The 14,931-nt window shown below is 28.4% G+C and overlaps 1 protein-coding gene across 1 annotated transcript in view; it reads right to left on the reverse strand.

Moving 5' to 3' along the window:
• Positions 1–14,931, reverse strand: part of LOC142319205 (DNA (cytosine-5)-methyltransferase 1-like) — a 93,633-nt gene that overhangs the window by 16,193 nt on the left and 62,509 nt on the right. Inside the window, exons 17-21 of the mRNA XM_075356215.1 lie at positions 14,570–14,819; positions 10,471–10,661; positions 8,827–8,950; positions 4,182–4,333; positions 2,919–3,050 (exon numbers count right to left, since the gene is read on the reverse strand). Of these exons, the coding sequence (XP_075212330.1) occupies positions 2,919–3,050; positions 4,182–4,333; positions 8,827–8,950; positions 10,471–10,661; positions 14,570–14,819 (849 nt within the window). The remainder of the gene's footprint in view (positions 1–2,918; positions 3,051–4,181; positions 4,334–8,826; positions 8,951–10,470; positions 10,662–14,569; positions 14,820–14,931) is intronic.

Below are 14,931 nucleotides of genomic sequence, written 5' to 3' on the forward strand. Positions count from 1 at the left end.
AATTTAGAGTAGTTATGAATAAAACAATTATTCTGCCCTATGCCATACCAAAACGATATGTTACAGCAGTGTTACTCAACCTATGGGGTGCCCCCACTAGGGGAGCTTGATGACACTAAATGGGGGGTGCCAGCATATCAAAAAGAAAATATTATTAAACAAATTTATTAGTTTACTGAAAGGAAAGCAAAACAAAATACATTCTGACATTATAAATAACAAAATATACATTTACACTGATATAATACACTTATAAATAGGATTGTATCAGTACTGCACAATGCATTTTAATGATTAACTTATCAATATTAAATTAAAAACAAGATTAATAAATATTTAAGACATAATAATATAAATAAAATGTACAGCATTTTAAAAAAATTAGGGTTCAGATACAGAGATAGAAGAAAAATTGCTAACATTTACAGGAACCAAACAGCAACAGTAATAATTGAAGAACATAAGAAAGAAGCCGTAATAAGAAAGGGAGTCCGACAAGGATGTTCCCTATCCCCGTTAGTTTTTAATTTTTACATGGAACTAGCAGTTAATGATGATGTTAAAGAATAATTTAGATTCAGAGTAACAGAACAAGGTGAAAATATAAAGATGCTACGATTTGTTGATGATATAGTAATTCTAGCTGAGTGTAAAAATGATTTGGAAGAAACAATGAATGGCATGGATGAAGTCCTACGCGAGAACTATCGCATGAAAATAAACAAGAACAAAACAAAAGTAATGAAATGTAGTAGAAATAACAAAGATGGACCACTGAATGTGAAAAGAGGAAGAGAAAAGATTATGGAGGTAGAAGAATTTTGTTATTTGGGAAGTAGTAGAATTACTAAAGATGGACGAAGCAGGAACGATATAAAATAACGAATAGCACAGGCAAAACGAGCCTTCAGTCAGAAATATAATTTGTTTACATTAAAAATTAATTTAAATGTCATGAAAAGATTTTTTTGAAAGTATATGTTTGGAGTGTCGCTTTATATGGAAGTGAAACTTGGACAATCAGAGTATCTGAGAAGAAAAGATTAGAACCTTTTGAAATGTGGTGCTATAGGAGAATGTTAAAAATCAGATGGGTAGATAAAGTTACAAATGAGTAGATGTTGCGGCAAATAGATGAAGAAAGAAGCATTTGGGAAAATATAGCTAAACGAAGAGACAGACTTACAGGCCACATATTAAGGCAACCTGGAATAGTTGCTTTAATATTGGAAGGACAGGTAGAAGGAAAAAATTGTGTAGGCAGGCCACGTTTGGAATATGTTAAACAAACTGTTAGGGATGAGGATGTAGGGGGTATACTGAAATGAAACGACTAGCACTAGATAGGGAATCTTGGAGAGCTGCATCAAAGCAGTCAAATGACCGAAGAAAAAAAAAAAATAATATAAAATTAAACATTGAATTAAATAATGTCAAAAATACAGCTATAACTAACAGATACAATGAAAACCTAATAAATAATTTATATATTAACATAAAAAATAAAATTTATTTTAAAGATAATATAAAACTAACAAATAATAATAATAACAGAACAAATATGCTAAAACTGAATACAATATAAATTAAAAAAATCAATAAAATATTTAATTCTTTTGAATTAAAAACTGCATATACAACTATTAATAAAATAATTAACTATATAGATAACATTAATCCTACTAAAATAACAAAACGAAACAATAAATTCAATTTAGATAAACAGGGACTATATAGTTTAAAATATGCAAATTATGATTTGGAATATATATTGGGATGACAAACCGATCTTTTTTTCGATCAGAATTAATGAACACATTAATTGTATAAATAAGGGAAATAAAGAATGATCCAATTTTGCTAGACATATCTTAGGAAATCATCATAATTACAACCCTGATAATTTTACTAATATTCTTGAATATTCCAATAACTGTCATAAAACAAATATTATTGAAAAATATTATATATATACTTAAATAATAAAAATTTCATAAATGAACAAACTAAATTTGATAATGATGTATTATTTTAACAAATATTAACAATAATTTTGATTCTAGGTTTGTTATACTGAATTACACAATAAACATAACAACTGAGAATTTCATACTGACATGATGGACAACATCGACATTATTATTTACCTTTTGATGATCAATTGTTATATTTAAAATTTTTGTTTTTCAGATTCAAAATTCATTTAATATATTAATTTGTGAAGGAAATAATTAGAATGCATAACTCATAAATGTTCCTGATGATGAATCAATATCCAAAGCACTCAAACATAATAAAAATAGTTGGTAATTGGAAATTATTATATAATTAATTTAATTCCAAATTTCATTTCTACTGTCATTAATAACTGCAGTATGTGATGTTTGTTATTCTTAGAGATGACTAAGTAATTTAAAAGTAATATTTCCAAATTTCATTTCTACTTTAAGTAATAATCTTAGTATGTGATGTTTGTTATTCTTAGGGATGATTAAGCCATTTTCATGGGTGATTTTTATTATTTCACATATCAGAATATATACAACCTTCCAGTTTTAGGAGTCCACTTCTATGAGACCTTAAATAACTCAAAATTTGGAAATAAAAACCATTGGAATGAAAGTTTTATAAAAAAAAAGCTAATTAAATTAATATAAAAAAATACTATTAAAAAAATTTAATAGGTTATAAATAGGATAAATTTAAATTATAGGATTACATAAAAATCAGTTTCATTTTTAATTACTTTTCCACCATGATAGGAGGCCAGTTTTAAATTGAATGTCTCTCTTCAGTGTGTTTGTTCATCAAATAAAATTAGCTTTTAAAGTATTTAGTGATTGTAATATGCATATTATTATATACTTCATTTGTAAAATGAATGGCAGTAATTACATAAGTAGATGAATTTTAACAACCTTAAATAGAGAATACTGTCTTGAGTTGAATCTATTCATTCCACTAAAACCTTGACATGGTGGACCTCCACAAAGCAACTCCACTTCCCCTTTCAGTGGAAGTGACTGTCCCTTGTCATTTTTCATATCACCCTGCAACCAAATTACCAAATTAAAAAAAATTCAACAATTGTAAAGATACATACATTTACAATACACAAAGTAAATAAATTTAAGAATGTTAACAATATTTTTAAATCTTATTTTTCTCCACAATTTTAAATAACAGATGCAAAGTTTACAGAGTATAAAACTTCATTTAACTAATCTTAATTTTAGAAAACTAACTTTTAAAGTTTTTTTCTCAATACAGCTAATATTAATTAAGAATAACAATAGATTAACTCATATGAATCTAGGAGTTAATTAAAGATAAAATAAGTATTTACAGTATTTCAAGAAATTTTTTAGTATGCATTGTTTTTGAATTTTAATTAGAGTAGATTCAGCATGAAAAAAATCATTATTATAAATCAGAGTAAAAAATAATGAGATTTATATTCCAGTAAGGTTACAATGAAAATATTTTTACCATAAGTAAGAAATCACCAAAAAAGCAGACCATTTGAGTCTTATTTTTGTTCTTCTAAAAACCTATAGAGCTAAGAAATATTGGTTAAATTTCATTACAATAGTTGTTATAAATAGATTTCAGAACAAATAAGAATGTCTGAGAACTGATTAAGAAACATTAAACAAGGAGTCACAGCAATGAATGTAACAAGATAAATATACTTGAGTTTTGTTTGAACATTTAAGAACTTCATAAAATAACCAGAATGAATAAATCTGAAATTACAATTATCATAACAATAGTAATATTAAATAAATCCCCAGGAAGAATTTTTTGAGTTTAGGGCAGAGGAGGTTGAGCATTACCCAAAAGGTACATGAGATCTCGGACAATCATAGAGTGTTTGCACATCACTAACCCAAAGCAAAGAAAGGCAACAATCAGTATCCCACAGACACAGGCTGGTAATTTATATGATTCTTATGATACCATCCAAGGAAGAAGGGATGAAAGGGGTGATAAATACATTGAAAGACTACCTCTCATCAGGATATGACAGGAGCAATTTGCATTCTTACCCATGAACAGAATCACCAATTTTTAGTTCACACATTAACAGCTTACTATTATTGTATAATATTTAGTGAATAGATTACCAATTTACTCTCTCGGTTAAGAATTAAATAATGATAAAAATGAAATGTAATTACATCCATAACCATCCTCAATAACAAGTTGCAATCCTCTGTAAATACCGTAGCACTTGGATTATTCAGACGGAATGCATGTGCTGCTGATTCTTCTTTTTCAATAGCCCAACATGTTTCAGCAGCTCCAGACTGATGCAAACCAAGCGACAATCCTACATAGACAATAATAAAAGACAAAACAAACTTTTATCACTGATAGTTTTAGTCATTAATAGAACAAACACAATAACACACTAACAAAATATTAACATGATAATACAACAATATTTCTGAGAATCTGTTTTCCTACATGGTTTCATTTCAAATGAATTATGATGAAAACTTGGTATTTACATTTTAAAATTCTTTTATGAAATAAAATTTAAAAAAAAACTATTAGGTTCTACACAAGATAAATCAATACCTAGTAATATTATTAAAACTAGAATGGTATTAATTTTTGCAATGAAAGAGGAACAGTAATATAACATACTCTTTGGTTGTGACTAGTTGGCTTCTACAATTAGATAAATGTAGATAGACAATTCATTAGCATATCCATAGTTTCTAAAACCATATAATTTTAATTTTTACACCTCATAATGTAGTAACACAAATTTATTAAATATCTATTATGGGATTACGGGTATTTACTATGGGAAGTATCTGTATGCTCTTTGACCATCAACATTCTTCAAAGATAATTTCAAGATAAAATCTGCAATAAATGTTTAATTAAATCAAATAATAAATTACTAAAAGAGGATTAATAACAAACTTTTAAGGATAATAACAATAAATGTAACTAAAAACAAAATATAATACTGACAAATAGAAAGACAAATATTGATAAAAATATGACAAATGTAAAGCACAATTGGCTTGAAAGTTAATCATACTCCTGTAATAAATTACTTTATACAGTCCATTTCTAGCTGAACAAACAAAGGTTAAACATAAGTAATTGTGCATTTAAATTTATGATAATATGAGGTGGTATCTGAAAGTTTCGCAGATTAAGTCCATAAAAGTATTGTAACAAGTAGAAAAGCTTCCATAAAGAAAAAGAGAGAAAATGAAGAAAGAATCTAGAAGAAACATCAAAGGGATTCTTGTTCGAAAAGAACTTACAGAAAAGAGCGTACAAAGTGCAGAAAATGGAAGTTATTATGCTTGAACAATCAAAAGGACAGGTCGATTACTAGTACTGCAGGTCAGAAGATATTAATACTGCTGGGGACCAGCAGAGACAGTTTTCAAGTTATTTAGTTTAGTGTGCAATAAAAGCGAACACAAAGTGCAAAAGCATTTGGAGTAATTCATTTTTAAAGTGTAATATAGTTATTTTGTAAATAGTAAAAGTGAATAATACTTACATAAAGTGAATTGTAACTTTTTCAATTGTTATCTTATTGTTAACTAAATATTACTTTCTATTACTTATTATAAAGTTTTTAGTAGATCAAAACTGTATTTTCATATTTACAATTTAATTATTTAATAATTTTGTATTTAATTTGAATTACTATTTTGCACATTATAAATTATTTAAGAGTAATAAATTATATTTGTAAGACATTTTTATGCGTGCTCTCTCTCAATATCCTTATCAAACCACAAACACATGAAAATATATAAAGTAACTAACTTAAAATTTTACTATCATTCCCTTTAAGTGATCTCTTCCAATTCTGGGATCAATCCCAGTGCCTCAAAAGGCCTGGCTAAGCCTTTGTCTTGAAAGCTACTTATTTTTCCCTGTAAATGAGATCAGATGTCATCTATGGTGTTAGACTGATAGGATTTCAACTTCATATCTTTTTTTTTTTGAAGCAAAGCATTCACAGAAAGATAGGTCAAGAGAGGACAGAGGCTCTGGGATGACTAACAAATTGTTTTTCTTTTACTCATCAAAAACTGCTTTATTTTGAGCAGATGTACGGTCCAACAGCCAACTTTGGTTTTCAATTTCTTTTGTGGTGATACATCTCTCAAACATCCCAAAACATCACAACAATCAAAATTTTCCATAACATCAAAAGGAATAAATTTTTGGTGAACAATGGTCCTTGTTAAAAAACACAAGGATAAGTACTTTGGACCGGCTGTGCCTTCTACAGACATAAAGAGCTTCTCCACTGCAATTACTGTTGCTTTGTCTTCCAGATTAAAGTCAAGATAACCCTAGAAATGAAATCTGGGTCATTGGCCATCTTTTGCATTATCAAAATACCTTTTGATCATGTGACAACAGATGAGGGACAAGTTTTGCAGCATGTGATGCACATTCAAGTTTTTGGTAAGATTTCTTGGCATGTGTAACTAATTACAAGTATCATAGGATTTTTCAGGAATGGTTCTCATGGATGAGTTCAAATGTTAGCCTTGTCTTTAAGCATTTTGCAAGTGGATGGCTCTGAACAGTCATTGTCTTTAATCAACAACTTATAAGATTCTTGACATGTATTTTAAAGCAGATTCTTGATGAAGAATTTTAAAGTACTGGTAGCTAATTTGGACAAAATGTTATGTAGGGACATTATTTGATTTCATCTACTATTGGAGATAAGTTTTAACATGAGGCTATAAAATCATCCATAATAAATGAACACACATATACAGCATGACTTCACTTAGCAGACTGTAAAGTTTCAACTTTCTGTACTTTATCATGAAGTACATCTGTTAGCTGAGGCCAGGAATTTTCAATACCAATTTGTAAGTAATTTTATAAAAAATCTTTTAAATTTTTTTGGGATTAAGGTAAAGCTGGGCAGTATCATATGCATGTATAAATTATGAACAAACTGATAAACTGTTACTTAAGACACATTCCAAGTACACACCCATAAAAAAATGATAACGTTTCCTTTTAAACAATTTCAAATAAATAAATTACATCATAAGACAAAGCTGGTGGTCTATTACCATCTAATCCCATATTTGAATTCATTAATATTATCTCATTTCAATGGAATAAATATTAGCTTCATGAACTGCAACTTCTGTAAAACCATTTAAGAGGTCTACCAGGGCATAAAAGAGTTAAATGAGAACATAAACTTAAATGTATTATAATTCTATATATACAATGAATTTGTTTCTTAATAATAATATTGCTAACCACTAGGCAATAGTAGGATTTCTACCTTTTATTGAAAGGTTCTGGGTTTGAATTAAAGTCAGGCTTAGCGTTTATAATATACCATAAAATCCATCTATCATGAAACATTATTGGACACCAGCCTGTTACTTCTTTTATAAATAAATATTTAAGAGAAAATAATTTTTCATTTTTTTTACATGTCATCTACTATCATCATTGACAAAAAATTGCCACAGTATGCAGTGGACTACACCCAATGTTGTTAACTTCAGTTAACTACAGAAAATGGTACACTGAATTTTTGATTACTGGTTTTTAAGCTTTTTGATAGCTGGTATTTAATCTTTTTAAATTTAGTGTGTGATAAAAGCGAACACAGAGTATGTAAGCATTCAGAGTAATTAATTTATAAAGTGTAAGGCAGTTCTTTTGTAAACAGTAAAAGTAAATAATCTTTGCATAAAATGAATTGTAAATTTTCCAACTGTTATCTTATTGTTAACACAATATTACTTTCTAATAGTTATTATAAAGTCTTTAGTGGATCAGAATTATATTCTTGTATTTATAATTTATTGATGTACATCTTAAATTTACATCTTCCTTTATACCATCCATTCCTAGTATGCATATGCCTGAAACATTTTAGGTTGATATAAATAAGGGATGCAGTGCATTGTCTTGCCCAGGAACTATTTATAATTGTTATGTAATAGTAAGCATTACAGTTTGTTAATCTTTTATTTAATAATTTTAATCTTAATTAATAATTCAATTTTTTAGTGCTTGAATTTATTATTATTGAAATTAAGCATTTACATCTTGACAAGGGAACATTTATATTCCTGTATTATAAATTAAATAAATATTATTATCACTAAGATCCTCAAGAAAAGAAGTTATGCTACAAGCAGTAATATCACAGACACTGAATGTACAGACAAGATTTTCCTACGTTAAATTATTAACTTTACATAATAATTTTACTTAGTCTTAAAAATATTTGTAAAAGAATTGATTTTTTTTGTTACAATAGGAATACACCAGTTTTTTTTTATACAATTTAACAACGTAAGAATCTGCGCCTACAGATTATAACGTTTTAGCACTTGTCAAGTACACTGATTTAGCTAGAAACATGAGCTAAAGCAAAGTTTTGATTATTTATCAAACTATTCATTTAGTTTCATCAATCACACGATTATTTACATTAAATGTTTTCAAATATTTAAAACTAATTATTTTTTAATAGATTAATTACAAATTTAACTTTGAAAAACATTATTTTATTTTAGTTAACATTTTATTATTATAGCAGGATAAAAATAATTGATATAAATAATAGCAGGGAAGGAACGATGTTCTTATGAACACCGTTCCTTTATAAACAACACTTATGTGTTGTTTATCAAAATACTAAGAAATTTATATTATTGTACTCAAATGGTCCAAATAACTCTTGCAAAATCCTCCCTTATTTTATAAAGCTACCAAACACTTTCAATCTTTACAAAGAATAACATTTTTAATACAAATTAAAAACTAATGAATTAACATTACCTCCACACCCTGCAAATACATCCAAACAACGAAGAGGTTTAGAAATTGCTGACCAAGGTTTAGCACGATCTTCTTTCTTTTCTTCTAGCTTTGATTTACACTTTCCTTTTCCTTTGCCTTTACCCTTTAATTGATAGAGAAATTATATGTAAAAGACCATTATTTGTACATATAGTAAAAAATACAGAAAAAAAGCAATAAATCTGAAAAAATAATATTCTAAACGCTAGCTGGATCAAAGATTATGACGAAAGATTAATGTTTAAAATGAAGAAAAGAATATTTGCTTAAAATTAATTCACACTGCTCCAACTCCTTCATTATACAAAGGGTTTTTTTACTCAAAATAGCTAATTTGTTTATTTATAATATAGTAAAAAGAATCAGGCAGAAGCCTTGTTTTCATATCCAAAAAACATTAGTGGGAGATTAAATATTTTTCTATTATATTCAAGAAATCAAGAATATAACATGTTACCAAAGAAACATAAGGATCTTAGTTTTTCTAATAATTCTGGAAGTTATATTTTTATATTTACACATTTTATGGATATTTCTTAGCATAGCGCTAGATTTTAAAATTCCTTTAATACAATAACAAAATCTGAAGAATTTAACATAAAATCAAGGGTAACCAAAATAAAAGGTGATTATAACAAATTATCCTGATTGTCTGTTTAAGATCACCAATCATGTTCAATGAATGTTCCTAGAACGCAAGTTCCATACACAGACATAATGACTGGTTATGTTTGAAAGTTTCATAAAGATCAAAACTTACACGTCTATATACTGGAGCAACATAAAAATTACCAACCACATAAGAGGAATTAACCATTATTCAGAATGCTGAGTAAAAATGTAAATGAAAGGTCATTTCTCTACTGACAAAGAACCTTTTATATCAGTTCTTGCAATTATAACAGACAAAATAAAAACTTACCTTTGTATAATAATTTAGATTAGTCTTTCAACATTTCAATTCCTAGTCCTAAATAAAATATTTACTTTTTACTTCCTTATATGAAGTAACCTAAATATTGTAATAGCAAAAAATTTAGGTTTTCAAATTTCAATGGAAATATCAATTTTGACCATCCCTGAATCCATTTTGACTAGTTTTGGCATGACATCTGTACGTACGTATGTATCTCACATAACTCAAAAAAAATTAGTCATACAATGTTGAAATTTTGTGATTAGGACTGTTGTAACATCTAATTGTGCATCATCCCTTTTGACTGCAATCAACTGGGCTAAAAATGTGCATACAGTCAGATCTCTAAATAAATCTGGATTTTGGACTTTTTTTAACTGTAGTAATTGTCTTTTATCAAATAACAGCCTTAGATCAATAATGTTATTTTAAATTAAATTATAAAGAGATATATAAAACAATACTTACAAGTTAAAACATAATTATTATTATTATTACTACATGAAAACAATTTTCATAAAGTACTGTCCAGAAATCTTACATGTATAAGAACCCTCACATCATTTTATATAAGTGAAAAAAGACAATCTAATCATAAATTCAGAATTCTAGATTTTCCATTATCACAAATGATCCAATAACAAAAATTAACATGAATCATGCATGGCTAGTTAAAAGTGTTCACAAATTTTCACAGGTCCACTTACCTTACCAGAGGAGCCAATGTGCATAGCTAATGAAGGAGGATCTTCAAATACTTGCTTAGAATTATTATAAGCTTGTGTAAAGTAAAATCTATTTGGCCCACCAGAAGTCCATTCTTCAACAGTTTTATCTAAATTTTCACTAAATATTACAAAACATTTTCCGGCAACATCTCCAAAATTTATGATTTTCTCTGTTAAGATAAAAAAAAAATTATAGAAATTTAATTTACTTTAATTAACACAGAATTTGTAAAAGTAAACAATTCACTACAATATCCACAAAAAAGGTCACTAGTGAACTCTAATAACAATGCTGTATGAGTTCTTTCACTAAAAGTAATATATTTTAATTTTCCAACACTTCTCGGGAGGTGTTGGCCAAACTTAAGAGACTGATACAAGACATCAAAATAATGTTTTTGTTGTTCTTGTCCTTGTTTTGTTTTGTTTCAGTGTTACTGTTCCATGTAATATTTTTATGTTATGTGTTGTGTGTTGATCTCACCTTCTACAGGTAGGTAGTTCAATTCCTTTGTTGGGTAGGTATTTTCAGTCTTGCTTAAGACTCGGTGAGCAATAATTAGTAGTACATCGATGAGAATGTCACTCGTGGCATTTGCATCGGTGGCATCCTGGCTGAGGCACGACTGGAATATGTTAAAAGCCAAGGTTTCAAAGATGACCTCCGGTAAAGCCCATAAGGGCTCAGAATGGAGGGGGTGGCGGAGGGTGTCTTCCCCTACAGGGTCAGGACATTAAAATAAACAAAATAGTCTGCCATTTTTTTTTTCTAAAAAAATTTGCATCATAAGAAGTATTGTTATATTTTATGAAATTTGTTGTGTGCCAAACATCTTCAAAATAAATAAATTTGAAAATATCACCTTTGAAAAATTCAAAATAATGGCCATTTCAATTTTTTAATCATTAACAGTACCATATATGGAATGTTCTGGGATGTATTAGCCGAACTTCAGCAACTGATTCCGGACATCAAAATGGGCAAAAAAATTCATATCGACATAAGTCCTATTTTGCTTTGTTTTCCTTCTGGACACCATTTTGTAATTTTCAACAAAAAAATTATTTCTCAGGAAAAGGTAAACCTACTTTAATTAAATTTGGCAGATTTAAGACTAGCTCATATAAAAAATATTTCTTTAAAATGTTCTACAAAATAAAAAATTTTGAAAACACAAACTTCAAAAATTTCAAAATGGCAGCCATCTTAAATTTTTAATTTTTAATATCTTTGTAATTATTAGTTTGGTCAAATTTTTTTCTGTTACAAAATTTATTAAGCATTCTATTTTAGACGAAATGAACCTCATTTATAAAAATCTGTTGACCAACAATCGAGTTATTGCAGATAATTAACCCGGCAGTATGCTTGCGGAATACAAGCTGATAATTTTTATTACTTTACTATTATTAATTATTAATAATTTTTATTACATTTAGTGGAAGAAAAAACAGGCAAAAAATTATTTTCCTGAGATTAATTTGCCTCTTACTCTTTTAAACGAATAAAAGTAATTATTGTATTATTGCATTTTTTCATTAATAAATGATGTTATTCCAATTTGATAATTGTGATCTGAAAGACCATATTTGCACAAAAGGATCAAAAATTATTAACAGGTAAATTTATAAAAATCTATACACGCAGCTGAGGTCCTTGAAATTCTAGTTTGCCGACAGATTGAAATATTTAATCTTGCTAATTAAAACTGAGTAAACAGTTCATTTGCCAAAAGACTAGTATTTCTAGAAAGTTGACATTAAAACTGCCACATGCAAATCACATGGAAATTTAAAAAGGTTTTCAATAGTTTATCTAGAAAGATTTTAAAAGATCCAAGAGATATATAAATTAGAGAAAAAATATATGAAGAGAATATAACAAAAAAATTAACAAGTTAAATTAACTACTTCAAAATACTAAATCTATTTTAATATATTTAATAAAAAGTCAGTATAATTTGGTTTTTAAAAGAAAGAGTAAAAACAAAAAAAAATTATATTATGTATAAATAAATATAAATATATAAACAAATACAAGGGTTATTTTTTTTCAAGGTCCGATCGGTCACGAAATTAAAACCTCAATGAAAATAAAAAATTTTTTATTTGTAACAAGTACTTACATAGTTACGCTATTTCACTACATAGTCACCACTCCGATTTAGACATTTGTCATAGTGTGGTACCAACTTAATACCCTCGTCATAGAACAGAGCCGCCTGTGTTTCCAGCCATGTTTCTACGCTGGTCTGCAGCTCAATGTCTGTGCCAAAATGTTGTCCTACTAGCCAGCGTTTCATGTGAGCAAAGAGGTGAAAATCGGATGGAGCCAAGTCCGGGCTGTATGGTGGAAGATCAAACACTTCCCAATGAAAATGCTGCAGCAGCTTCTTTGTTACAGCTGCAGTGTGCGGCTGAGCATTGTCATGGAGAAAGACAATGCCTGATGACAACATTCCTCTCCGCTTATTCTGAATTGCCCTTCGTAGACGTTGAAGAGTCACGCAGTATGAGGCTGCAGTAATGGTTGTGCCACATTCCATGAATTCCACCAAGAGAACTCCATTCCAGTCCCAGAACACAGTAGCCACCATACACTTTCTGTTGGAGAAGGTTTGCTTGAACTTCTTTGGTTTACTGGGAATGAGAATGCATCTACTGTTTGGATTGTTTTTTGTTTCTTCAGTTTCGAAATGGAATTTCAGCTGCATTACACCCCTCAGCCTGAAGAAATCGAATTACCGCACGCACTTCACACACTTGGCGGGAGATGCTATTGTTGTAGACATGTTTACATACTAGCTGCATGTTCAGAACTAAATGAAGTCATGCGGCGTGATTGAAGGCCATACTAGACGCTGCGCAACACATATGCGCAAAGGTTCATCCGATTTTTGCGCGGGTTTTTATTTCGCGAACGATCAGACCTTGAAAAAAATAACCCTCGTATTTGAGAGTTGAGAATGTAGAAAAGATACACTTTCCCACATATATGAGGTTACTCACCTCCTCAACATGAGGTTAAAGAATTGTTGCTGAATAGAACTTAACTGCTGCTAATAGAACTCCAAACTTAAGGTCTTAGATCTAAGTTTGGATAATATAATTATTGGATGTAAAGCAACAGTCATCAGTTAACTCCTACAGGAAGAATAAAAAAACCTTCCATGAGCTTATTATGAGAGTGGATTGTTAGATGTTATGCGAATCATGGAACTTTATAAAACCAGATAGCATTAGACAAGGATTTAAAAAATGCTGCATTAGAAATAAATCAGATGGAATTGAAGATGATATTCTGTGGGAGGAAGAATCAAACAATGAAAATAACATTTCATTTTCAAATGGTAGTAGTGATGATGACAGTGCCAATTCAAATGTTCATGTAATTTGAGGGAATTTTTTAATGTTACATTTTTCTTTTCCTCAAAAGAGAAAAAAAAATTAAATACAAATGTAAAAATTGCAATCATTACTATTTCTTTTAAAATATCTCTTACTAAAAATCTTGTACACAATTTTACATTTTTTCTTTTTTTTATGATGCTATTTGGATATAAAAATTAATCAAGTATGTATAATATAAAATAATATAATAAAAATACTAACATAACAGTAAAATAAAAAGTATGTTCAGTATTATTTAATTATGTATAATAAATTTCAAAATCAATTTTTTTATAGGTGGTAAAACTTTATTTGATGGAAAAAACTTCTACCAATGTTTTTCCCAGAAAATTAAATTCAAAAATGGGGGATCAACTAATATTTGGGATTAACTATTCGAGCAAATACAGTACTTGCTAAAAAGAAAACTAAGAACGCTTCTTCTTAAAACAAAAAACTTTACTCAGTAAATAGTTATTTGAAGTAAATCAGTAAATGATTTGAGCTATTCCTCAGAGGTCTAATATTTTATATACTGTTACATTATACTTTCTATATTGTAGAAGATAAAATAAATGAATTATAAATGTACTGAAATAATTAAAGACATCTTCTTAAATGTGCAATTAAAAAATAAATTCCTATTTAAAACAGATAACAAGGTTTGATTTATATAAAAACAACTTACGTTCATCAGACCAGTAGAGCATGTTAAGATCAGCCTGATGTACAAGACTTGGTCCTTTGTGAGTATTTTCAGGTCTATACATTTTATTAACTTTAAGGCATATATCTTTAGATGCAATTAATTTATCCTGAGACCTAGTTAAAATGGCTGAAATGTAACCAATACAAAATGGTGGAGGAGTACTGAAATTTGAACCTTTTACATGATCAGATGTCTTTCTGTAGTATTCTGGATACATATCCTCATCAACCTAAAAAAAATTAATAATAATAATTAATTTTTATTTAGTAATAAACAGGATATGGTTTTTAAAATCACACAAAATTATAAAATCATAAAAAGTATAAAATTGTTAACAACAG

Source organism: Lycorma delicatula, chromosome 2, assembly GCF_047948215.1.
Source record: "Lycorma delicatula isolate Av1 chromosome 2, ASM4794821v1, whole genome shotgun sequence".
Classification (NCBI taxonomy): Eukaryota; Metazoa; Arthropoda; class Insecta; order Hemiptera; family Fulgoridae; genus Lycorma; species Lycorma delicatula.